Source organism: Anastrepha obliqua, chromosome 4 (genome assembly GCF_027943255.1).
Source record: "Anastrepha obliqua isolate idAnaObli1 chromosome 4, idAnaObli1_1.0, whole genome shotgun sequence".
NCBI classification, from domain to species: domain Eukaryota; kingdom Metazoa; phylum Arthropoda; class Insecta; order Diptera; family Tephritidae; genus Anastrepha; species Anastrepha obliqua.
Window position 1 is genome coordinate 74233498 of NC_072895.1, and position 26294 is coordinate 74259791.

Consider the following 26294-nt stretch of genomic DNA (forward strand, 5'->3'; position numbering starts at 1 on the left):
CACTTGTGAATGCTTGGCGAAACGAAGAGGCCTGTATTTCGTGAAAATATTATTAGTTGACGTAAAAATGCTTGAACAAACTCAATTAAAATTTGATAATAATAAGTGTACAAAACTAAGGTTATCTGTGTATGTACCTGTATGTACGTAATACATATGTATGTATAAGCATATGATTTTTTGCATACTCACAATATGCAACAAAAAAAAGCCAAAAAACAAAACAATAAGCTGATAAAAAAATTTAATAGCTATTCAAATGCATTTTGACTGTGAATTTTAAACTTAAAATTAAAAAATAGATATTTTAATGTATCCGTAATTTTATTAAAAATATAAACTGTGAGCAAAACAAAGAACTATAAAAAATTGCTTTTAATTCAATATAAGTGTATAGAAATAGATATATGCAGCTGTTGCACATCATATAAAAAAATAGTAGGTTAAAACTAATTTTAAAACTTTGGTTTATTGTTATTTAAATAGAAAAAATTGCATTTTTTAATGCATTCATAAATATTATACATGGATCTGTAACAAGACAAGTTAACCCAAATTTACATTCAAAATCGAAAAATACTTCTTTAGGCATCGAAACTTAGCTGCGTGTGCACTTGACATATCAGCCAGAACTATGTTCTGCGCAAGAATGATAGAATACACGATTGCGCCCCCCAATTTGCCGTGCTGCGAATAAACAAAAAAAAAGACAAGGAAAAGTAAACGGAAGCAAGTGGGAACTGCCAAACACAAGAAATTATGCACAAATGTCCACATGAATATATAGTATGAACATTCGTGTTGACGAAGTTGTGTTCTAAATATATACAGGGTTGGCCATATTAAACTGACCCATTGAGTAACCCTATAACTTTTTACTGTAATTTGAAATCTAAGGTTTACGTCAACAAGCCAAAGACACTAGGCGCACTTAAGGCCAATATCCGACGGGAAATAGCCGCCATATCGGCCGAGACGCTGGCCAAAACTATGGAAAACGCCGAAAAACGGGCACATTACGCTATACGAGCTAAGGGCGACCACTTGCGCGATATCATATTCAAAAAGTGATGTAAACGAATCTGCTTGAACTAAATTAAATGTTTTTCACAATGAAACACAAAAAAATGTTTCTTTTTCCATATTTTTTTAATAATCACATGGGTCAGTTTAATATGGCCAACCCTGTATATATATATATATATATAATTGGCGCGTACACCCTTTTTGAGTGTTTGGCTGAGCTCCTCCTCCTATTTGTGGTATGCGTGTTGATGTTGTTCCAGAGATGGAGGGACCTACAGTTTCAAGCCGACTCCAAACGGCAGATATTTTTTATGAGGACCTTTTTCATGGCAGAAGTATACTCGGAGGTTTGCCATTGCTTGCCGAGGGGCGACCGCTATTAGAAAAATGTTTTTCTTAATTTTGGCGTTTCACCGAGATTCGAACGGACGTTCTCTCTGCGAATTCCGAATGGTAGTCACACACCAACCCATTCGGATACGGCGGTCGCCATATTGAGTTCTATCCAACGATATTTTTCATCTCCGAAAAGTGTATTTTTAATTACTTTATATTCTATTTTTTAGATAGTTTGTCTATTACTTTTCGTTGTAATTAGTCTGTAAAAAGCGTGTGCTCATAGACTAAATATTAATACCATAAATAAATAAATTTATATATAATAAATTAAATGGTCGATTTTTTTCTGTTTCTGGTCTGGTGGAAGAGAAATTTAGTACCATTCGTGGATGGATCGAGGCTTCTCAGAAGTAGGAAGCATTAACAACGCTACTTAACGGCGTAAATGGGGAAGAAAGCTCCAGGAAGGACAGAGTATCTTCCCATTGCTTTAATAGAGGTGTTATCGACCATGCCTCCAATAGATAGCCTGAGCCTCCTGTAATTTATTGATAATTTATTTTTATTAAAATTTTGTTATTTAAAAATGTACTCCCATTTCCTCTATCGTATGCTCGCTTCAGAGCTAAGCGAACAGTGGAGAAGTTCCAAATATACGCATTATAGCGTGCACCGGGAAATCTCGCATTAACATTTAAAATTTTAAGATTTCTGTCACACACCTGCAAGAAAATCCGGTATAATAAATTAAATTGGTGTAAACTTTATGGCTTACCATTTATATGTTTATTGAATGATACCTATGAAAATTTGCTCTCCCACTAGGGGGAGCGCCGCGGGCAGTTGTATTTATGCATATATGTTATTTATAACTAACGGGTGGCGCAAAATTAACCATTCAACTTTTTACTAAAAAAAAAATTATTTTGAATGACGGAAATCTTTATTTTGACCCTTACGTGCTCCATTGCTTGTCTGTTTGTATGCTGCAGCTGTCTAACTCACAAGTTGCCGTAGGACGATATTTGCAAATATTATAAATCTTTCCATAATTGATTAATTCTGCGCCACCTGTTAGTATTGTATAAGTATGACTATAGCTCTTCCTTACATGGATTTCAGCCGATAATAATACTATATAATATAATATACTTATATCTCTTCTTAAGACGAGGTCTAATTCTGTCTAAAACTGTGTATTCATCATCCGGAGTCAGGCGGTATAACCTTTGAATTGGTCAACTCTCAAATCAAATGAAATCACAGAGAAAAGCTTTCCAATAGAGTGGTGCTTGCTGAAGCAAGATGTTGTGTCTCTTCAGCATCAAATCCAAGAAACTGTAACGCCATTGTACTTCTCACCGGTGGATGGAGATACCGCCCCACTCTGCCGCGACAGTTCTGTCGCTAAGCATTTTGAAGATAAATCTTATCAGGTCAGTTCCGACCCCCAGTTTACCTAGAGACCTGGTAATTGCCTCCGGGAGGACGTTGTTAAAAGCCCCCTAAATGTCGAGGAAGGCGCCCACCGCAAACTCCTTCTGAAGAAGAGGCTCCTCAATCTCTTTCACAATTGTATACAGGGCAGATTCCACCGATCTACCCTTGCAATAAGCATGTTGGGTATGCGACAACCTACCCCGAGGAATTGCGCTTCTTATGTGCAGGTCAATCAGTCTCTCAAGGGTGTTCAGTAAGAAAGATGAGAGACTGATTGGCCTGAAGTCCTTAGGGGAGACATGCGAGCTCTTGCCTGCCTTGGGTATAAAGACAACCCTCACGGCCTCCATGATTATGGTACATAGCCCCTGGCTAAGCAGCTCGCATAGATAGGGCTCAACCAACGGCATGATACCTTCATAGATTTCTGCAGTTGGGCAGGAATGATGCCGTCAGGACCAGGCGACTTGAAGGGTCTAAAGGAGTCAATGGCCCAAGCCAGTCGATGTTTATCCAGCAACCAGCTCCAGTCCCGAATGCAAGTTGAAATGCCGTCCAGGCCGGTGCTGGGCTTGTCGAAAAATGGGCGTCGAGAAGTAACTTCAGAGACTCCTCGACGCTCATCGCCCAACGCCCCAATTCGTCTCTTAAGTACCCCAAGGGAGCGGAACTCTTCGTGAGTACTCGTCTAAACCTGAAGGACTCATGCCAGCCCTCTACGCTCTCGCAGAAGCTTCCCCAAGAGTTCTTCTTAGCCTTCCTAATTTCGGACTTTTATATTTCTTGACCTGTTGTATAGGTACGGCTCCCATCCCGGGTGAGACCTAATACTTTTAGCCCTGTAAAAAGGCGTCTGCATGGGGCCTTATGCTCAGATAGCTCCGTTGTCCACCAAGGCGGTTTTTCCTTCCTGGAAAAAGCTTTTATTGGACAAGAGGTTTCCAAGGCATTGTTGCAAGCTGAGGTGAAAGTTTCCACCAGTTCGTCGATCGCTTCTTTCGATAGATCTAGATTTTCTCCCGGTGCTTTGGGCAGTAGGTTCAGCAGATTTTTGTTGTATGCATCCCAGTCCGTCCTCCTCAGGTTCCTGTAGGGAGATTTTATTGGACAAGTTTCAGTGAGAGAGAACTGAATAAACCTATGGTCCGAGAAGGAGTGAGCGGTGCTTGACCTCACTCTGGCTTCTTCTTCATTGATAAAGCGAATCTCCGATTGGAGGGTGCTAAACGCTCACTCCTTCTCGGACCATAGGTTTATTCAGTTCTCTCTCACTGAAACTTGTCCAATAAAATCCCCCTACAGGAACCTGAGGAAGTCAAGCACCTCTTCTCTGGCTACGGTAATAAAAGTGGGGTCCTTACCCCTGTTACAGATAAACAAGTCCTCGTTTAAAATATAATCAAAAAGTGGCTCACCTCGTGCATTCATGTTTGAACTTCCCCAGCAGGTGTGATGGGAGTTCGTGTCAATGCCTATAATAACGCCGATTTTCCTGCGTTTTGCTAGGCGACAGCTGCGGTCTCTAGGCGCACATCTCCTGCTCCTTGCGCACTGCGGTTGAACGAACCATTGGTTGCAAGCGCCCAAAGAACCACTGGTATGACGAGGAATGTTGCTGCTCCAACTAAAAACACTGCATACTAACGTGCGTGATAATCATGGGGAAAGGAGAAAAGGCGGACAAAACGGGAGCAAGAAAGGTGTGATCGAGAGGTACTCGAGGAGCACCGGGGCATGCATGATGCCAAACAAATTTTATCAGCAGGTCAAGCGTCTTACCGAAGGTTACAAGCTCTGAGTATCTTCTTGTAGAGATGAAAATTGGAATCTGGTTACAGATACGAAGCTGCCACTGTCAATACCGCCGCTAGGAAATATACCCGGTACCTCCAATTGAAGTCGATGGGATGGATATTCTGCGGCTTAGCTATGACGAGGTTACTGTCGCTATCCAGCGACTGAAGAACAACAAGGCTGCTGGAGCAGATGGACTGCCAGCAGAATTGTTCAAAGCCGGCGGCAATAAGCTAATTGGATGCGTGCTTTAGCTTAGTAAAATATGGCTGGGGAAAGCATCTCCAATGACTGGAATCTCTGGAAAACCCTAATGAAAAAGATAACGACAACACCCATCATGTCTTTGTTGATTTTAAGGCTGATTTTGAAAGCCCGATAAGAGATCGCCTGTACGCCACAATATCGGAGTTCGATATTCCCGCAAAATAGATTCAGCTTTGCAAAGATATCCAGAAGCTGTACTATGTTCAGTTATGTGAAAAACGAAATTGAGCGAGTAACTTCGGCCTCCACGTCACCGGGTACTCATTTCATTTCTCATTTCGCACGCAAAAGCAATAGAAACTACCCAACTGAAGAAATTATACACACACACATACTTTCTTGCCATGGTGCTATCCGCATAAAAGTTCGTACTTTCAAAATTTAACTCGCAGCAAATTGTTTTCATTCGTTTTTTTAATTTAAAAGTCACACATCTTTAAATTACAATACAAATAAGCCATTTAATGATAATTGTATTGCAACTCATGACGTTAGCCAGTTGTCAAAATCGCGAAAAATAAAGAAGCTGTTTTCGGAAGGAACCTCATTAGCTTCTGTACACTGTGGTTATTACGCTTGTGGGCAGATGTACAATTTTTTATACGATAGAACAACGCGTTAAAATTATTTAAATTCATTATGAAAATGGTCGATCTTTAAGGACAACATGACACAAAATTCGTAATTTTTATGGTGGAAATAATCCTGCGAATGAGTCGATAATTCCAAGGTTGGTGAAAAAATTTCAAGAAACTAGTTCTTGAAGATGGAAAAAGGACTGGCAGAACAAAAACTGGACGTTCTGTTAAGAATATTGCTGATGTAGCAAAAAGTGATAACAACCTTCAACATCGATATCTCGACGTTCTCAGCAATTAGGCATTCATTAATCGACTGTATGGCGGATTTTACCTGTAGATGTGCTCATGGTGGACATTTTAAATTTTTTACTTATAATTTTTAAGTGCCGTATAAAAATAGTGAAACCTGAAAGAATCTAACTTTTACATGTTTATTTTAAAACAACATCTAGGCGCGTCATTTGAAACACCCTTTATTTAATTACTTCTCCCTCTTTTACATATAAATTTATGTTCATTAGTTATTCAGTAAAATAAAAATAAAAAAAATAGTTTTAATGCAAAACTAGTTATGAAATTGAAGCGAAAAATTCTTTACACAAACAATTTACTTTCATTAAAATACGTAAGAATATTATTACCATTTGAGGACCTGGGATTTGCAATAAAGAATTTTTTTTTCTAGCAGTTGATATATCTTCTTAATTGGCGCTATAACCGCTTACGCGATTTTGGCCGAGTTTAACAAAGCGCGCTAGTTGGACACACCAAGTGAAGCCAAGTCCTTCTCCACCTGATCTTTCTAACGCAGAGGAGGCCTTTCTCTTCCTCTGTGACAACCAGAAGATTTGCCACGCGACTCTCACTCCTGCTCTCAGAGAGTACTGCTCAACAAACCGGCATGCAATGGAGCAACATTTCTCGTTCTCTACGTACCGCCGCTGAAGAAGAAATCGGATTCCGGCGTGCCCGAAAAAACAATTCGTACGACGAGGAATGTCATGCTGCCGCAGAAAGGAAAGATGCTGCCTATAGAGCCACGCTGCGATCGGGCGCAACGCGAGCTATGTGGGATCGCTACCGAGAGCTAAGAAAGGAAGAGAGACGTATCATCCGACAGAAGAAACGAGAGGCTGAAATACGGAGTGCGAGGAGCTTGAGATGTTGGCAAATAGGAACAACGCCCGAAAATTCTGCCAGAAAGTCCGGCGGCATCGTCCTTCTAATCCTTCTCTTTGACGCGGATTATTACTTGGCGACAAAGTCTCACTCCCACAACAAATCCGGCACCGAATTTGCGCTCCTAAGTTTTTCTTGCTTTGTCTCGTTAATCGCATCTCTTGAACGGCAGTGATGTCAGCCTTTACTCTCACGAGGACATCAACCAGCCCGGCAGAAGCACCTTCCCCATTAAGGGAACGGAAATTCCAGACTTTCGAAAACTTGACTCCACAGACCACAATCAGTTTCCTGTTGATATTGGTACCATAATTTGGGGTACTGCAAACAAGAATTTCAACGCTTTCAACCCGGACTGCAGAGACCCCCAAAATTGTAACGTTTTTTGTGTATTTAAAATAAGTACACCGGAAAAAGATATGATGAATTATTAAATGAAAAAAAAGTTTGGCAGCCGAAAGAAATTTAAAGATTGGCAGTGCTCTCAAAATTGTACGAAATTGTTTGAAAGCTACTGGAGTGGCATATACTATAAAATGTGAATATGAGTACTAGGAAAATAACAACAGATTGGGCTTGTTCAAAGCACGTAATAAAAGCGGCAATACTGCTGCATTGATGACAATTTGCAACACTGTTGCAATTGCTTAACTGATACTTTTCTGATGTCCGGCAAACAAAAAATGTTTGATGTCGATTTATTTGTATTCGCGCGCAACATTTGCCGAACTGTTGACAATTCGAACGTGATGCTTTTGACAATGTTGCCAAAATTTTACATCGAACGTGATACTTTCACAAATCATGCGACACTGCGGTTGTGAGCATTGAGAGCCATTGTGTGACGAAATTCTTTAGGCCGACAATTTGCATCACCTGATCAGATAAGTCTATTATTAAGCTTTTTTTTAAACATATGCTGGAAATAAAGATCTAATTTAGATAAATTAATATATTTGGACATTTATGAATAGATATACATCAGAGAACTGCACCGGTTGAGTGTAAAACATTCATACGCTTCGCTTGAACAAAAAAACAGGCCTTTGCGTTCAAACGATCGAACTTGTTCAAATAAGTATTGTCTTTGTTTATTTCAGCTGAATTAAATCATGTGCTGCGTTTTAGCTCTCCGATGTTATCATCAATCGTCTTCATAGCAGCCGTTTCGGGTATTTGTTCGTTCGGCTGTACATTCATTTTTTTGAGCAAGAATAAAAGGGCTATAGAGCCAAATGAGCCGGTTTGAATACGTATGATCCCGCATGAGTTTTTGCATGTAACGATAGCAAAGCAAAATTTTAAAGCAAAAACACTATATTTTCATATTTGTTTTTTTTTTCTTCTTAAAACTTATAATAACCGTTTGACATTATTTTACAACGGCTGAAACCAACTAATCCTTTCCAATACGAAACGCAATTTACAGCGTACATTGTACGCCAACGCTCATCATACGTGTTGACTGAGCTGAACTACGCGTTCGCCTGCATGAGCTGACTGCACTTGACCAAATATGTTGGTTCAATTGACTGAATGTGAGCGAGAAATTTAGCGTATGAACAACTCAAGAAAACAGTGAGCCATGCAGGTCTCTGATATACATACATATATCTCTACATACAGTAGGTTCTGTTTTTATGCGGTAGATACGTTCCGCAACAAACAGCATAAAAAAAAACAACATAAAAAAAGCTACCAGTTCTATAGTAAAACTATAGATACGTTTCAAAAGTGCTAAAACCGCATAAATCTGAAATAATGTAATAAATTCGCATAAAAAAGGGCACTAGTCCCATATTATAACTATAGATACGTTCCATAGACCGCATGAATCTGAAATAATTAAATAAAATCGCATAAACAAAAAATTGTATTTTTGAAAATTATATCGTTATTTAAGAAAAGTCAGAATCGAAAAATAAATTTATTTCGTCAGAAATATTGTAGAATCAGACAATACCCGCATGTTGCGCATTCGTTTAGGATTTGGCGTAAAATCACTTCCGTCACTTGAAGAAATGTACACGTCTGATCAGGATGGTGTGTCAGGCGGTTCTATACCTGTAGGGTAAGCATTTTTGATGTAATCTGTGATGAGTTTTTGCTTAGCTGGCTTAGAATCTTGTTTATATGTACAATTCCCGATAGGTCGACATGCATTTTGTAATTTAAAAAAAAAACCGCACTATTTCAAAACCGCATAAAACAAGCCGCATAAAAACAGAACCTACTGTATTTATGTTTATCATGTATTTTATGTATGTATATATGACATAGCATTCTCGTCATCCTGGTTTGAAAAGCTGATCATAAAATGTAAATGAATAATATTCTGATTGCTCTTACCATAAATTTATTGCTTACAGTTCCATCATCTTTCTGAAATGGCTATCAGCATTATTTACAAGTGAATGTGGAATTCTATGTGTTGTTGTACAATAACTTCATATGTCCTTTCTTGTAGCTTTACTTTTATTGTTTGTAGGATACCATTCTATATCAATATCAATAATTACATTCAAATAAGTATTTCGACAACAACACACTCTAACCATACATATGTACATCATAATTCCACTTCAAGCACTTTAGTTCACTTGTAGTCCGTCAGTTGCGTTTATCATCTTTCTCCTTATGCATGTAATACTCGTATATGCAGGTAGTGGTTCAGCAGTTATGAATCTCGAATTAGCACGTAAATATTAAGCATTTTAAACTGCTTAACTTCAAGTGCATTTAATTTACACATTTTAGGTGGGTAAATGTTCACTTGGTTTTGGCTTGGTCGGTGCAAGTGCAAATATTTATGGTACAATAACAACTATACATGTTATACAGCAAACGCACGACACAGAGTGTGCGAAACCATTTCCAAGTCATCAAAACAATCATACATACAAGTAATATAAATTATTAAAAATTACTCATTAAAAATTGCAATATATCTAAATAATTTGGTTGTAGCTCAATACGTACAAGTATAACTAAATTATGTGACTACTAAATTTTTTACTTAAACGCTAAGTAATTAAAGAAAATTCGTTTCGCATTAATGAACAAAACAGTTTATCACTGGTTTTATGACTTTGATGTTAACCAAAATTAATAAACAATTTCTTTAACAAATAAATTATATGGCTATTTCTATTCACTTTGCCTCTATTGAATTTCTGAATTTTCGTCGGCCTGCAGGTGTATTTGAATGATCGCGCCCAGGCTTTACCTGCGCGTGTAGTCGATGCCCAATATATTTCGTGCCTGGCGAAACAAAGAATACGATTATCACATTCGTAAATATATAGTTTATAACTTGTTTGTATACTCACTGTTATAAAAGCTGAATTGAAAGAACGTGTAAAATTGTGTGTCATTCCCTCTGTTTGTGAAAGCATTACTTGTACTTGTACTGCTTCGTCCATGCGATTCTTTAAGAACTCCCAAGTTTTAGCATGACCCGCCGAGCTGTCCTGCAGCATAAATAGCTCCGTCATTTTCATAATTGTCGCCAGACCAATGCGACGTGTGTACCAGCCAAACTGTATAAATATAGAATAAGTTTAATTAGTTTAATTTCTCATGAATAATATTTATACATATGATGGAAAAAGAAAAGACGCAAAGAAAGTATACTTGCATTTTATCTAAAACAGAAAGGAATTATTTTTAAGCAATTTCAAAATTTACTCACATCTACGGACCGATCGCCAGCATAGTAGCATATATCATCGACCAGCGTCAAAACCTGAGCTAACGATGTGGCAGCATTTTGTGGCATCGTCATCAACGCTAAAGCCTGTGACCATTGCACCTTGTATGGAATTATCATTTCAAGGCGAATGCGCACAGCACGTACTAAAAACTTCAATGGATCGTCAACAGCCAAACTGCCATTCTGTGTTTCCTCCTGCAAAAGCCGTACCACATCATCGTTGCACTTGCCATAGAAATAGGATACGAGCGCATAACCACCATCGGGAAACATGCCATGCACAACGCTGGGGAAACCAACATCTTCGGCGCCCTTCGCAATGGCAATACGCGTCCAACCTTCTGTGGGCACATGCGACAATGCTGCTTCTAGAATTTGTGTGCGTATTGCATCGATTTTTGCACGTTTAGCTGCATCCTGGGCTTGTGCCTGCTCATCAGCTCTTTTCTGTTCATATTCACGCTCTCTTTGCTCCTCGCGTTCACGAAACTTGTCTATGGTTTCTAAGCTACCCGAATCAGTTGTATATGCACATTTGAAGTGTGTTTGAAATTGCGTCGGCGTGGGTGTGGTGTAAGATAGGTGTGTTGGAGTACTGAGTAGCGACCTGTAGGTATTACTCTGACTGAACTCTGAATAAGCACGGCACCGCTGCACAAGCACCTGGGAAACATGAGCGCTGCAGGCGAGTAGAGAACTGTGAGCACCTGTAGTGGGAAGGAAATTGTGAATCGATTGCTGATTTTAAATGTCATAGCTTTATACCAATATGTACATATATTGTACATTTTAGGAATTTGAAAACCAGCTGAAGTTCCCAATATGTAATTTACATTGACAACCCGAACAGTGAAAATTATGTATCGCACTCAATGCTAACTAATTTCATTATGAAAGAATACCGAGTTAAAACACAGTAGTTATAAAAATTTTCCAAATTAATTTTTTTTATTTGCTTTAAAATAAATAAGACGCACAAATAACTTTGTTACATTGAAGTGCTTTTCGATAGTTTACTCGAGCTTTCTACACACTCGACTGCGCGCCCTAACAAACTCCGCATCAGCTCAAACGTACACAGATTCTGATTGAGTATTTCAATTTTACGTTGACGGTTCACTTCCAAATTAATATTTCCGCTTTCAGTTGTTGCATTCGCTATATTTATATCTAGCATCTCCAAATGTTTACGTTGTTTTGCTTCTTCTTTAGCATCCAACCCATATTCTACTCGCTTCAACTCTGCTTTATAGTGCGCTACAGATATCTCCAATCCTTTGCGCAATGGCTCAAGAAATTGTTTCTCTATTTCGGGCATGAAGTCCCAGAGTCCAGTACGATTTTGGTGATCTTTCATGGCAAAGAATCGTAAAGCATTAAGTGAAGAAATCACACTGTCGGAATTTTCAATAAGGTCGGTTTTTGCACCATAAGGCAGACGACAAATATATTGCAGGATAATGGTACGAAAATCTTGACCAGAAAATGACGATGGTAAGTCGGTGGCTACTGAAGTAACTAAAGCCTTGCCCACAAGGTCTTTATACATTATAGCCAAATAACCAGATATGCCATTGTGAGTCACAGTGCGCAGCAAATTTTTTAGCACCAAATATTTGCCTTCTTCATCAAATTGTAAAATGTATTTGCGCAACAGTTTAATTCCTAGCTGTCTTAGATCATTTTGTGAGGAATAACCAACAATATTGCAGAGAATATTACAAAAATATTTGTGTACTTCCAACTCCAATGAAACTGCAGATATCTTGGTTTGTAACAAGTTATCCAATAAACGATTTACCAACAAAAGAGCGCGATAATGTAGCGGTGACTCCTCATGTGCCAGCAACTCGTTCGCGTAGTAAATACCGGTTTCAAATATGTAAATTGGCAAGTAAATTTTGGGGACAGAAGCCAAACTGATTTCTTCCACAAACAGCATATAGAAATAAATTGCCAAGGACTCTAAAGGCAGTTTTTCTTCTATTAGAAATATATTGTTAGAGCTCATTTCATGTACCCCCTTATCAGCATCTAAGCGACGACACCAGCGCACACGGTACTCACCTACGGAAAGAAGTCGCAGGGGATTTACTAAACAACGCGATGCGCCCTGGGTTAGTTTTCGTGCGCATTGTATTGTGTATATGTTGGTTTTACGTTCGTCGGATGACAAATCTAACAACGCTAGTGGCTTTCCAAGCATTTGAATTAGAAAGCAACACAAAACATTGCGCCTGTTTATACTGGTATCAAAAAATATTTCATTGGTAGTACACTGCTGCAACAAAACATCTCTCAGTAGTGGTTCGTAGAATAGATCCACAGTAATAAAGTGCATTAACAATTTTTCAATTTCTTCATTTTGTTCGAGTAGGCGTTCCTGTTTTCGATCATAGCCTTCTTTAAGATATTTCGGTAGTGGTAATCCTTCTATCCGGGTACGTATAGAATTCAAACACCATTCGAGCGCACGCGGTTTCTTATTACCCATTCGCAATAAAACTACTTGCAGTGCACGTAAAGCGGATGTGAAAACATACTCCGATTTCTGTTCCTCAACAATATCAAGAAGCTCTAACAGTAACTCTTCCGTGGGTGCATGCGCGGCAATTAAACATAATAGCTCTTCAGCACATGTATACAAAGGAGGCTGTTCATCGTGTATTTGAGTTGTAAGATAAGATGCGCAAACATCATGATACAGCTCCATGCCCACGGTTTGGAGGCAACTTATATTACGCATAGCTTCAGGTTCGCTAGTGAATAACAATGCAACACCCTCATATTGATTTTCTTTAATAAGTTGCTTTATAAGCTCGACCAAATTTGTGTTAAACTCTACCGGCGACGGCACATTGTGTGGCAACTGCGGCTGCTCCAACATATGCTCCATGTCTACTCGCTTGCCTGTTTTGTCAGTGTTTATCTTCAATAACTTTGTAATTTTAAATTACTCGTCTCGAAAATGGCTTTAGTTTTTAATACAATGAATTTAATAGATCGTTTTTTTTTTTAATTGTTTTTGTTTATTAGACATTAAAACTCGGAATAAGAAATTTTATTTATCAGCACAGCTGAGCGCAGACTGTTCTCAGTGAATTTGACAGCATTTGTCATTGCACGTTATGTCAACGTTGTGAAATTTTTTATCTGAAAATGATTTTTTCTCACAAGCTACCGCTTTAATACACTTTTATTTGGCTTTTACGGAATAGTTCATTACTTACTTAAAGGCAGCAACATTCTTTGCAAACGCACCGTTCTGTTGAATGCACTTAAATTTACCATTTCTTCTAATTTACTATAAGAGTTGCTCGCAAAACCCAAACGCGCAAAAACCATTCCTCTCCAAGATCTCCCGTTCAATTCTTTCGACAGAGCGTTGCCAGATAGAGGAGTGACGAATATGAGTTTTTTTAATAATGGTTGAGCTGTGGCTTTTTCATATTTTATATGAATTTCTAATTTCTTTCTACTCTTTGTTTTTTTTTTTGTCTTAATATTACAACATATTTGTATTAAAATTAAATGGTTTCCTGGTTTAATGCTTGACCTAAGCCGCGAAAATTCTTGGTGATCTGTAAATTCTTGGAAATACAAATTAATAGTTTTCACAAACGACTCTATATACTCACATCTTGTGTTTTGGATTTAATCACCAGTTGCATAGTTGTTTGCAAACATCCAAAATAAGTTATATTCGCATCAAAGGTTTTTGTAATTACGCGCCTCGCCAGGCGATTAAAAAACTTTAAGTATATTCCTGCCATGATGGTTTATTGTAGAACAGCATTAAAGACTGCAACGCACCATTTGTGGAGGAGCTCGTCCAAATATCTAACAAAGGATGCACACGCCAACTATATACACATATATAATAATGCACTTAGCCCTGCTTTCTTTGGGCTTTGATTCAGACATTTGGGTTCACACTTTTTTGAAAAACCTACGGATGTATCAGTTTTCAATATCACCCACCTGGTGAATTACATTAGTAGCTTGAAGCGATTAATACAAATTTAAATACTCAGAGTTAGTCATCATCCCCCAATCCAAAGCCCTTTGTTCCTTTTTTTGGGCCCCTCTCGTGAGCTGCCATTTATTCCAATCTAGTATAAGTAGATGTTCTACTTTTTCGTCTTTAACTCCCAATGCGTAATTAAAAAGCGAGATTTGCCATACAAAATGTGTCTCCCAAAATTTGAGATTATAAAATAATCCTAGATAATAACCATACTTTTTGACATACAACCCTGTGTTTTCTGTGTTATCGATAATTATTATTTCGAATATAAGGAGAAACATCAAAATAAAAACTAAATGAAATGGACGCCGGCAAAGACAATAAGTCTGTGAAAAAAATTCTAGTAAAATGTTTGTTAAATATTATTATTTATGGATTCATTTTACAGAAAAAAAACGTGTGTCCGTTTTGTTCTCTTATTTCTTATCAAATGTAATATCGAATTTACTATGCGCATTGCTCCCACAATTTTTTTAAACCTCAGTAAACGTCGTTTACAGATTTTATTATTAGCAGCCAATTGCGCAATTAAATGACCTACATATTTCTTCTTGTTGTGTTTTCTTCATATAGTTAATAATAATTAAGCAAATCAATAAAACCGAAATACTCCACCGAAATAATTTCTTTGAGAACAAACCTTTCACAACAGTATTGACAGCTGATGGTCAATTTTGCAGGTAATCTGCCATATGTGAACGGGTAGATTAATTTTGTGGATTTAATAGTATTTAAAGCATATGTGAACGTACTTTAACCTATCTCAATTGCACGAATATTACGTGATTTTTCTCAGTCTACTGCGCACATAAAAGTTCATCCTAATGACATTAGTTTACGTTAATATACCATGAATCGAATTTTTCTATAGCTGTTGTTTGAGAAAACTCTATAATACGTTCACATATAAGCAGATGAGCTACTTTTTCGCGCTTAACTCAAAATCCGTAATTAAAAAGCGCGATTTCCCATACAAAATTTTTCTCCCAAAATCTGAGACTATAAAATAATCCTAGATAATAATCATACTTTTAGACATACAACCCTGTGTTTTCTGTTTTATCGATAATTATTATTACGAATGTGAAGAGAAACATCAAAATAAAAACTAAATGAAATGGACGCCGGCAAAGAAAACAGATTTGTAGACATAAATCTAGTTAAATGTTTGTTAAATATTATTAATTATGCATTCATATTACAGAAAAAACCGTGTGTCCACAAACGTTTCGTCGTCTTATTACTTATTATAAAATGTAATATCGAATTTCGCAACCTCAGTAAACGTCGGATACGGATTTCCGCCAACTGTTTATTATTAGCAGCCAATTTCGCCATTAAATTAGCTATTCCTTCTCCTTGTCTTTTCTTCATTTCGTTAGTAATAATTAAAGATACCAAAAACACCGAAATATTCCATCAAAATAGTTTCTATGAAAAACAATCTCTCAAAGCAGTATTGACAGTTGTTTGTCAATTTTGTAGGTAATCTGCCATATGTGAACGGATAGATTAATTTTGTTTATTTATAGGTGATTAATGCATTTGTGAAGGTATTATTAATTTAATTGATTTTAAAAATAATTTCAACTTTGGTTTATTATCACGCGATTTGGCATTACCTTCGATTTACTTATCGATAACTTTGCTATGAAAGCGAAAATGAATACATGCCTGATATACCCGGTATCAATACATTTCTCTGTTGGCCGTTTTCGTTTAAAACTCCAACACCAATGGGCCGAGTAGTGCTTATGCTGATTCTGGAGAAATATTATGTTTTCATCACTATCTCCTTTCGGTTGCAGTTTTTGATAATACGGGAAAAAGTGATAAAAGTGAAATGTTTTTGGGCAATTAGAGTATAATTTTGAATGAAAGTGGAACCAATGCAGCTCAAAACGGTTGTGCTGGAAGAAATCTGTTAATTTGGATGTGAAAAATCGTGGGATGTAAGCTAAAAGTGCTAAACAGGGAATTTTGCCAACCGGAGGGTGGATTTTCACATCTCTACTTTTCTCTTTGATTGCTTAGGCTTTTTTGTTTGAAAGTTCGTTGATTGAGTTTTTTGTGTGAAAAAGTTAAGGGAAAGCCAAAACGCATATAAAGTGATTTGAAAAATGTTAAATGTGCTAACTCAAATAATTAATTTAATAATCTTAATATTCCTCGATTAAATTTTATAGAGAAAGTAGTTGTTGGCAAAATGTGTAATGAAAGGATTCGTGGCATTTATAAGTGAATCATATGCGGTGCTGCTAAAGAAAAAAGTGAAATAAAATCTAATAAAAATAATTAAAATAATCAACGAATAGGGAATTAAAATTACAAATCCAGTCAGTTTCCGCCGCAGATGCGTTGGTGCAGTTCATTAAAAGTTTGGAAGTTGGAAACATAAAGCGGCTGCACAAAAGAAAACGGCTGCCAGGCAAAAACGTCCACTCGAAGGCAGCAATATCTGGCAGTGGAAGGGCGCAGAAAGCCACTAGCCTGACTAGCAACTGCTGCTGCGTGAATGATATCGCCAACAACGACAAGCCCTTCTCGCTGCCGCTCTGCCACCTACTCTTTAAGTATCCGGTAAATCCTGTTTTCCTGGAGTGCATTGCTGCGCTCCAGTTGCGCTCCACTTGACTTTCGCCGCAAAAATTCTGCACAAATTGGGTAAAATGTCGACGCGTTCCCAGTTGACGAAGGATTTAAACGGTAAGTAAGCCTTTAACTTGGTGCATACTTATTTATTCTGCGTGTATGAAACAATTTATGTTGCTAATTCAAAACATCCAAATTACTCACTTTTCTTGAGACTGCCTAATGCGAGTGTGGGTGTGTTCGTGAAAACTTTTTGTGTATGCTGCGCTCCCCCTTCCGCTCATGTGCTCCCAATAAAAATATCCTCGTGTACTGTGCATCGGGCGTCTATGCTTTCTCGTTTTTGGTGTGTCCTCCGCACATATTCGTGTTTCGTTTCCTCTGCTTCCCTGCACACATCCCCATTCAGGTTTCATAATCTATAGAGCTAAATTTACTCACATTCTTAAAGCATTTTTATTTGTATACTTTTCTTTTTGTTTTAAACTGCACTTCATTTTCTTTATGCGTTGTGCTTCTGTTTCTTTCTTGATTTGTAAGATTATTTGTAATTTATTTCCTTCTGCGTTTGTTCTCATCCCTTTCCTCGGTAAACAAATTTCCATAAATCAAATAAAAAGCTCATCAAAACACGGAAGTATCCCCGATAAGTGGACTGAGAAAAATTAAGATTTCTGGTTGAGTTACCAATTTCGAAATCGACAAAATAGCAAAAAATTAGGTTAATTGAAAGGGATACTTATTAATTAACAAGTTTTATTTGCGTGGCGAATTTTAAATAGTATTTGGCCATTGTTTTCACGCCGCCCTCATAATTTTCAGACGTGGATTATTGGCACTAGTGGCAGGAAAAATTCTTAAATAATTTAATCCATTACGTGTAATAAATCCAATACGACATTTTAAATTTTCACATCATGTGATCTACGTTTTCGTAATTCAAGAAGCACTGTTCACAAATTATTAAAATTTATTTCTTAAATCAGTATTCTGTAAAAAGTGTTTCTGGAGCGCTACGCCACCTATGCGCTTTTCGGTGGTAATGATCGCTTTTGGCTCAGTGGTTTTTAGGGTGAGCAAAGTTACAGTATTTCGATACAGTTAAACTTAGCAGCACCCATAAAATGCACTGATAGGCAGATATAGCGTCAATCACAACAATTTTTGTCAGCATAAAGATTTCTCATATCGTATCGTAGGACTGACAAATGTGGAAATAAGCAAAACGTAGTAACTGAATAAACATTCTTTGTAAATGTTTGGGGAATGCTAATCTAATCTAAATCGAATCTAATAGCGGTCGTCCCTCGGTGGGCAATGGCAAACCTCCGAGTGTATTTCTGCCATGAAAAAACTCCTCATAAAAATATCTGCCGTTCGGAGTCGGCTTGAATCTGTAGGTCCCTCCATTTGTGGAACAACATTAAGACGCACGCCACATATAGGAGGAGAGGCTCGGCCAAACACCCAAAAAGGGTGTAGGCGCCAATTATATATATATATATATACAGGGTTTGTTTGAAAAGTAATGAGCCTTATATTTTTAAGCAGTTTTAATAAACCTTTTGGCTTATACAACTAATACTCTTCAAAATAGAACCCTTCAGCGTCAATACACCGTTGGTAGCGGTCCTTCCACTGCAGGAAACATTTTTGAAACTCATCCGCCGGTATCGCGTTCAATTCGGCTGTCACAGTTTTTTGGATCGATCGCCTCGATGGAGTCGAAACGCCTCCCCTTCAGCTTCAGCTTTTCAGGTGCGGGAACAAGAAGAAGTCCCGAGGGGACAGGTCTGGGCTGCAGGGAGGGTGGGTAAGCACCGGAACCTCCATCTTGTCCAATGCAGAGGTGCAGAGGAAGGCGGTGTGCGCCGGCGCATTGTCGTGATGAAGGGTCCGTTTTTGACGAGGTCCGGCCGAACCCGGGCGAGAGCGGTTCTTCAGCCGAAGGAGCACTTCTTTTTAAAATGCCGCGTTTACAGTGCTACCTGGAGGTACAAACTTCTTGTGGACGATGTCTCGAGAGTCGAAAAAGATGATAAGCATGGTTTTGACCTTAGATTTCGACATCCTCCCGGCCTTCCTTGAACGACTTGTGCCACCGTTTTACCGTGGCACTGGACAGAGATTGGTCCTCGTAAGCCTCCTTGAGTAGCCCAATGGTTTCGGTACTCGTTTTGTTTAGCTTTACGGAAAATTTGATCGAGTAACGTTGCTCCAACGATCGCTGCATTTTCGCCACTGCAAAATCCTAACACACTTTTAAAACAGCTTTCACGCGCGGAGCGATGTTGACTGCACCGCTGTTGCCAGCGAACTGGGACCGGTTTCTAGTGGAAGGGGAAAGTACAACGATCATTTTCCCCCACCAGCCGATTCGGTTGATCGCTTGGCAGACGCTCCGCGCGGGAAGGCTCAAACCCGGTATATAACATAAACTTTTGAAATTAATAACTTATCCTTTATATACATACATATCCAAACTGACTGCGACTAAGTATTACAACAATTTACCTGTAATACTTATTTCCTTCCTCCTCTGTACCAATCACATTAAATCAAAATCACAAACATAATTATCGTTCTCAGCATGTAATTTGAATCATAATTTCCATAGGTAAACGTAATAATTCTGAATTACAGATGTACATTTGCACATACATATATTTTTTTCAAATTAAAGCATTTGCTTTTGAAGCTATGCCGACTAACGCAGTGACATCGAAAAAGATTGAACAAAAAAATCTCTTTTTTTTTACTGTTAAAATTTTAAATGCCCCTACTTTCGGTGCATTAAATGACGGAATAGGGCAGGGTCAATATACGAGTGAAAAACCTATTCAAAGTGCAGTAACAATAAAAAATAAGGAAGGCTAAATTCGGTCCGTTTCGAAGTTGTATCATACAATGGCTCACAACATACTTCGTGTGCTCAGCAAAACTTTTTATAACAAAAGATAGACAACCAGGGATAATATTAAAATAGCATAGTCGGCCAAATATTACTTATTCTGATCAAGTTTATTAAAAAGTTAAAGAAAAACTTCACTAATAAAGTTTGCAGATACACAGTTGTAACTAATATTTAGCTGCATTTCCCAATTTTTTATTACGGCAGCACAACGACGGGGCATTGTCGCTGCTTCGGAATCGTCAGCCACAATTTCCCAAAATTGTTGATTGTTACTTCGTTTGGCATTCTCTCTCTCTTTTTAAGTCCACCACAGATTTTTTATAGAATTGAGGTCGGGAGGAGAAGCTGGCCATTCCATAACATCAATTTTATTTGCACGAAATCACGCCTTGGTCTGCCGAGTTGTGTGTTTAGGATGATTATCCTGCTGGTTATTGGCATTTTCTCTTTGCAATAGGGCAAAATAACATTCTGGGTTCTAGGTTTAGCTGATTTTCGGGGCCAGGTGAACGTCTATCATATTGTCGTGAACCCGTGCAGCCCTTTACTTTTAAAGAGAATAAATATACCACAAACAAAATACACCGTAAAACGACTTCACAGGTACCGCGTGCGACACTAACCTCCTATTCCCGTGCCCCATTAAAGCTAGTCATTAATTAACCCTTCATCTCGATACAGCTTGTTTTTTGGGTCTATCATTAGATGGGATGGACGATGACGACCGGTGACTTCACCGCGCTTAGCAGGGATTGGGATACTGCTACAACTATAACAACCAAACTACCTGGGACAAAGAGTAATAGGTCTACCAAGATTCATTGAATTATAGACCATTTTTTATATAATAAATTTTTACATGCATACATACATATATGTATATATGAGTATAGAGATCCTTAAGTATGATATAAGAGAATTAGAAAAAATATACAAAGTATACGTACATATCATACATAAGTAATTAAATCCGAGCAAATAAGCAGGCAGTGAGGAAATGTGGCAAGGGCCGTCTAACAGAAAGAGGTATAACAAATTAAATATGCATATGTACATATATGTATGTATGAACGTGTGAATATGGGCGAATCGCTCATGCATAAAAGTGTAAATCCCTACCGGAATGCATGCGCATCTGTATGTTATACGAATAAAAGCATGCATACATTTGTACATACATAGACCGAAATGTGGATAAATGCAGCTATATGGTATACGAAAACAGGTTGTTGACATGTACATACATACAAAAAAATTAAAAATGTTGAGAAGGAAAATACACAACCAACGACAAAGTTAATACTGTTGGAACTGTTGCGAATGCTGCCCAGGAGTCGCCCTTTGTTGATACTTACTATATACATATATGTATGTATGTGTGTTGTGAGTACAATATGACTAATTGTGCGAATAACGTTTGTGGTTTAGAACGCGAAAAAATACCGCTAGAGTTTTAGGAAGGACATGAAGGAGAGTTTCATTCACCAGCGAATCTAAGCTAGTAGCGATAGAAACTAAAAAAATCATGGAATACCTTAACACTTTATCGACCGGTAGCCTATTTATAGGCTTTTCGATTGTCAGCGCTTATTGACCGGTAGCCTATTAATCGGCTTTTGGTTATCGACGGTTTTTGTCAGTGGGTTGCTCTTTTTATAACTACGCAGCGCCAACGTCGTTAATTATTTGCAGCTTTCCTCTCCAATTTTTTATCAATTATAATAGTTTTTTACCGTTTCTAATGCATAAAGAAAGTGCAGATGAAAGGTTTTGCTTAGACGCTCAAATAACTACCAAAATACTTCAGAGCCTACAAAAAGAGCACCAAAATCAGATCATCCTCATTAAATAGATATTAAAAAATTAAATTACTGTTACCTTGAATTTATTTCATGAATGTAAGTGAAACAGGCAATAAATTGTATAAAACAAATACAAAATAAAGTATAAATATCAATAAAATTCCATTACTTTAAAACAAAAGGAATAAGCACAACACAATGCATAGTGAAAATTTAGCCGGTACTTACTGAGTGGCAGCCTCAACCACAACCGGTCGATAAAGTGTTAATATAGGGATTTCCTAACTCCTCTGTCTTCATTTTCATACTTCTTTGTGCCTATATGTAGCTTTCCTAACTTTTTTAGAAGCCTTGCTTATGTTTTCAACGCAGTTTCTGCGAAAATAATTCATCATTAACTTTGCTAAGCCTTTAATTGAATTTTGTAACCCAAATACGCATGCTGACCGGAACATCCGCATGCACACGTGCAGATGTATGTGTATGTACATAATTCATTTGTCGCCAATTGCTGCAAACCTTGTTGAAAGCAGCAAGCATCTAGTCGTCACACTTCGTGGGCGAGCAATGTACTGTTTTCGTAATTGTTTGCATAATTGCAGGATGTGACGAGATGAAAATTTATCACACCAATTTGTGTCTCTACCTGGCCGTATTGACTATCTGCCTGCTTGCAGAATATTGTTATCCTAGGTTAAGGAAACTAAAACCATCTGCATTTCCTGCACAAATATTTATCCTTAAGTGATCTATGCAACTGCGGTTTTGTGAGGCACTTCCTCTCTTCTTTGTTGAAATTATGTTTATGTAGTCTTGGATTTCTTTTTCTCTTATTTTCACGAAAAGGTATTCTTGCTTCCGCTCAACCGGTCTTCAGTAAATATTCCCACAATAATTTGTTGTTGTGTACAATTGTGGTATGTTTGAGTTAAAAGATAAAAACCGAATACGAAGTGGTTTCAAAAAATAAGGGGAATTTTCATTTTTCTCAAAATATATTTATTTATTCATCAATTTCTACTTTATCTCCTTCAAAGCAGTCCTTCTCAGATATAATACACTTGTGCCAGCGTTTTTTCCAATCCTCGAAGCAGTTCTGGTATGGTACTTTTTGGTAAGTTTTTATGGTTTTTATCTCCTTAATCGTCGCAAAACTCCGTCATTTCATGGGTCTCTTCAATCTTGGGGAACAGGAAAAAATCGCACGGGGCAAATCTGTTGAATACGGTGGCTTGGTCATGATAATGGTGTTGTTTTTGGCCAATAATCTCTCACAAGGAAAGATGAGTGAGCAGGTGCATTATAATGATGCAAAAGCCATGCATTTTTTCACAATTCCGGGCGTTTTTTTTCCGTATTGCTTCACGCCAACTGTGCATAACTTCAAGGTAATACTCCTTATTTACCGTACGACCTTGTGGTAAGAACTCCTGATGCATTACGCCATGGTAATCAAGGAAAACAGTGAGTAAAACCTTGACATTTGATCGAACTTGGCGTGCTTTTTTTTGGTTTTGGCTCTCCTGCACTCTTCCATTGGGTTGATTGAGCTTTGGCTTCGGTGTCATACCCATATACCAATGATACGTCACCAGTTATGACCCTTTTAAGCAAATCTGAATTATGGTTGACGTCATTCAACAATTGCTGAGCGACGTTGTTTTTTGTCAAAATTCAGCAGTTTTGGAACGAACTTCGCTGCCACACGCTTCATACCCAAAATTTCCGAAAAGATTGCATGGTATGAGCCAACCGATATGCCGACATCCTCAGCAACTTCTCTAATTGTGATTCACCGGTTCTCCATAACAATTTTCTTCACTTTCTCAACATTTTCATCGGTTGTTGCTGTGCTGAGAGCGTCGTTATTCACATCTTCTCGATCTTCTATGAAAAGCTTGTACAGGGGCCGACACTCGAAGTGCAACCAATTAAAAAGGCCATACATTTAGTTTGAAAAATTACTTTTATTCAATTGAAAGTAAAAAATGTGTAAATAATACAAAATTATGAATCAATTTACTTCGATATGACCACCTTTTACCTTAACTATGGCCTTCAGACGTTCCAGAAACGAATCGCAAGCTACCCGAATGTGGATTGCAGGTATTTTGGCCCCCTCGCGGACAATGGCTTTTTCAGCGCCTCGAGACTTTTTTTTCGTCGGGACAGACTAGTAAGTGCAGACTTCAGACACAATTAAATCCATTGTACTGCACTCGGATTCCCTTTTTAATTTTCTATAAATCTACTCGACCTCCGAAGAAATCTGAGTAGATCTTGTGGTGCCAAGGAGCCAAGGTGGTTACTTCTTAACACATCAGAGCCAAAGACCTCAGATGCACATTCCCATGGCCTGTTTGCATTGATAATTCACAAAATATTAACACATTTCAATTTGCTTGTATGCACAAAAAGGGAATTCCCCTAAATTTGTGATATGAACATATTTTGCAAAAATTAAATTTGACAAAAAAAAATTTAAGCACTAAAAATTTTAAATCGTGCTAAATGGAATAAAATCGTGTAAAAAATTAAAAATATTTTATTTTCAAACCGTGTAAAAAAAGACCGTGTGAAAACAGAATTAGGTGTATACCATATATAATTTAGATAGAGTTCAATTCCAACAAGGCATTGCTCCTTGTCACAAATCAGTGACTACGATGCGTTGGTTTAGATACAATAACGTTGTTTTGTGGGTTGGCCAGCACGGTTTCAAGATCTATACCCCATAGTGGACATGTGGGCTATTTTAAAACTTAAGATAAATCATGGCCAAAGGATTGCTGCCTTATCAAAGCAAAAGGTGGACTATCAAATATTAAAGTTTTTATCACTAATTCCTTTTATTTGTACTGATTAATTAATAGAAGATCATTACTTTACTTTCTTAAATGAAAAATTCAGTAATTAATGGGGTGCGTAATACTTTAGCCAAGGCTGTAATCGTTTAGCAACTTTTCATTTCCCATAAAGAAATTTTTTGCTTTTCCTTTGCTGTTAAAATCAAATTGACACTAAAATTTTTCTAAACAAATTAAATTCTCGTTTCAAAAACTAAACAATAAATAAATAATTTATTGAAGAAAAAAAGTTTCAGTCTCAATTAAATTCGCGATTTTCTTGCACCTGTATAACTCGTAATAATCGAAAACTAATAAAACAAAAATAAAAAAGGAAATTAAAAACTAATAATTATGGCAATTAAATTTATGATACTGATGCGCTACCTAGGCGAATTCTGTGCTACAGCACTTTTGGTTTCGCTTAGTTGTCTGGGCTGTGCGGATGGTAGCGAGATGCCAAAATTGCAATATGGACTCGTCGTCATGATAATAATACATTGTTTCGGCTTCGTTTCTGGTGGGCATGCGAATCCATGCATCACCCTCGCCTGTTATATGATGCGATACATTTCGCTGCAAATGGCTTTAATTTACATGGTCGCACAATTTCTTGGAGCTCTGACTGGTTTCTTTCTACTGACCGCCATGCTGCCCTCAGATTCTATTAATAATGATTTGTGTTTGGTGAAACCCAATGGTAACTTGTCGTGGGATCAAACTTTTGTCATAGAGTTAGTTTTGACTACAACATTAATCTTCGGTTGGTGCGCTCTTTGGGATGCGCGGAATTCATCTTATTTAGACTCGGTTTCACTGCGTATTGGATTCCTAGTGGCGGCCTGCTCGCTAGCTGGTGTAAGTAGTGTGCCAATAATTTTTCGATATATATTGCATACATAGGTAATTCTTTTATTTTTCGGCTACTGGCCTGCAGGGTCAATGGACTGGCGCTTCTATGAATCCGGCAATCGTCCTAGTGCCGGCAGCTTACCATCAGAAATTCGATGATACTTTAACCTTCATGGCTAGTCAATATTCGGCAGGAATTTTCGGACCAGTACTGTGGAAACTATTATTTTCGAAACGTAGCTTTTTTAATAGTAGTAAGCCCTGTTAGTCCATCCGTAATTGTAAATCCTTACGCTGGTACTATTAACTAAAGTAAAGCGTATGCAGATTTTGAGATAAATTTTTCGAGATAGTCTTAAATTGTTGGTGAACTTTTATAAACTTTTTTACATTTTTTAATGTTATTTTGGCTGCATGATAAATAACGAATGAAAAAATAAATTACGTAATAAAAGATATTTGCATTGTTATTGGTAGTTTTTGCTTTTTGAATCGGCTATAAAAAATAAAACGAATCAATATTTTTTCAAACTTTTTTTTTATTTTGAAGATTGAACATTGTCATTAATGAATGAAAAATAATATCGTTCAAATGACTGCCATGACTGGCTTTACAGTAGGCCATTCGATCAACCCAATTTTTAAGCACATTTTCGATTGTTTGGGCTCCAATTTCATGAATGGCAACTTCGATTTCGTGTTTTAAAGCATCAATCGTCTCTGGATGTTTCGCATAGCATTTGTTCTTAACGGCTCCCCACAAAAAATAGTCCAACGGGCTTAAATCACAGCTCCGAGGCGCCCAATTGATATCGGAATTTCGGCTGATTATTCGGTTTTCAAAAACGGTAGCCAGAAGTTCGAGTGTAACTTTGGCAGTGTGACAAGTTGCACCGTCCTGTTGAAACCCGTTTTAGTAGGAG

General features: G+C 37.6%; 4 protein-coding genes across 8 annotated transcripts in view; 2 read left to right on the forward strand and 2 right to left on the reverse strand.

The window, feature by feature from the left end:
• Positions 1 to 9671: 9671 nt before the first annotated feature.
• On the reverse strand, positions 9672 to 13695 carry LOC129244694 (ubiquinone biosynthesis protein COQ9, mitochondrial). Its single transcript, XM_054882473.1, has 4 exons — positions 13569 to 13695; positions 10318 to 11045; positions 9956 to 10165; positions 9672 to 9887 (listed from the first exon to the last, which is right to left on the reverse strand). Exons 1-4 carry the CDS (start codon positions 13681 to 13683, stop codon positions 9849 to 9851), a joined length of 1092 nt encoding a protein of 363 aa, XP_054738448.1. The 5' UTR covers positions 13684 to 13695; the 3' UTR covers positions 9672 to 9848.
• Positions 11259 to 13495, reverse strand: LOC129244693 (glomulin). The gene has a single exon (XM_054882472.1). It carries the CDS (start codon positions 13232 to 13234, stop codon positions 11327 to 11329), a length of 1908 nt encoding a protein of 635 aa, XP_054738447.1. The 5' UTR covers positions 13235 to 13495; the 3' UTR covers positions 11259 to 11326.
• A 2422-nt stretch (positions 13696 to 16117) lies between the features above and the next one.
• The window catches only part of LOC129243448 (F-actin-uncapping protein LRRC16A), a 140085-nt gene continuing 129908 nt past the window's right edge, over positions 16118 to 26294 (forward strand). For 3 of the 5 annotated variants that reach the window (XR_008582316.1, XM_054880486.1, XM_054880485.1), the window contains exon 1: positions 16119 to 17071. Coding sequence is in view for 4 of the 5 variants with exons in the window: in XM_054880486.1 (XP_054736461.1) it covers positions 17035 to 17071 (37 nt within the window). In the remaining variant the exon portion in view is untranslated. Of the gene's footprint in view, positions 17072 to 26294 lie in introns of all 5 variants that reach the window. The other 2 variants (XM_054880483.1, XM_054880484.1) reach the window with 2 other exon arrangements.
• Positions 24712 to 25827, forward strand: LOC129243449 (aquaporin-2). Its single transcript, XM_054880487.1, has 2 exons — positions 24712 to 25377; positions 25457 to 25827. Exons 1-2 carry the CDS (start codon positions 24874 to 24876, stop codon positions 25637 to 25639), a joined length of 687 nt encoding a protein of 228 aa, XP_054736462.1. The 5' UTR covers positions 24712 to 24873; the 3' UTR covers positions 25640 to 25827.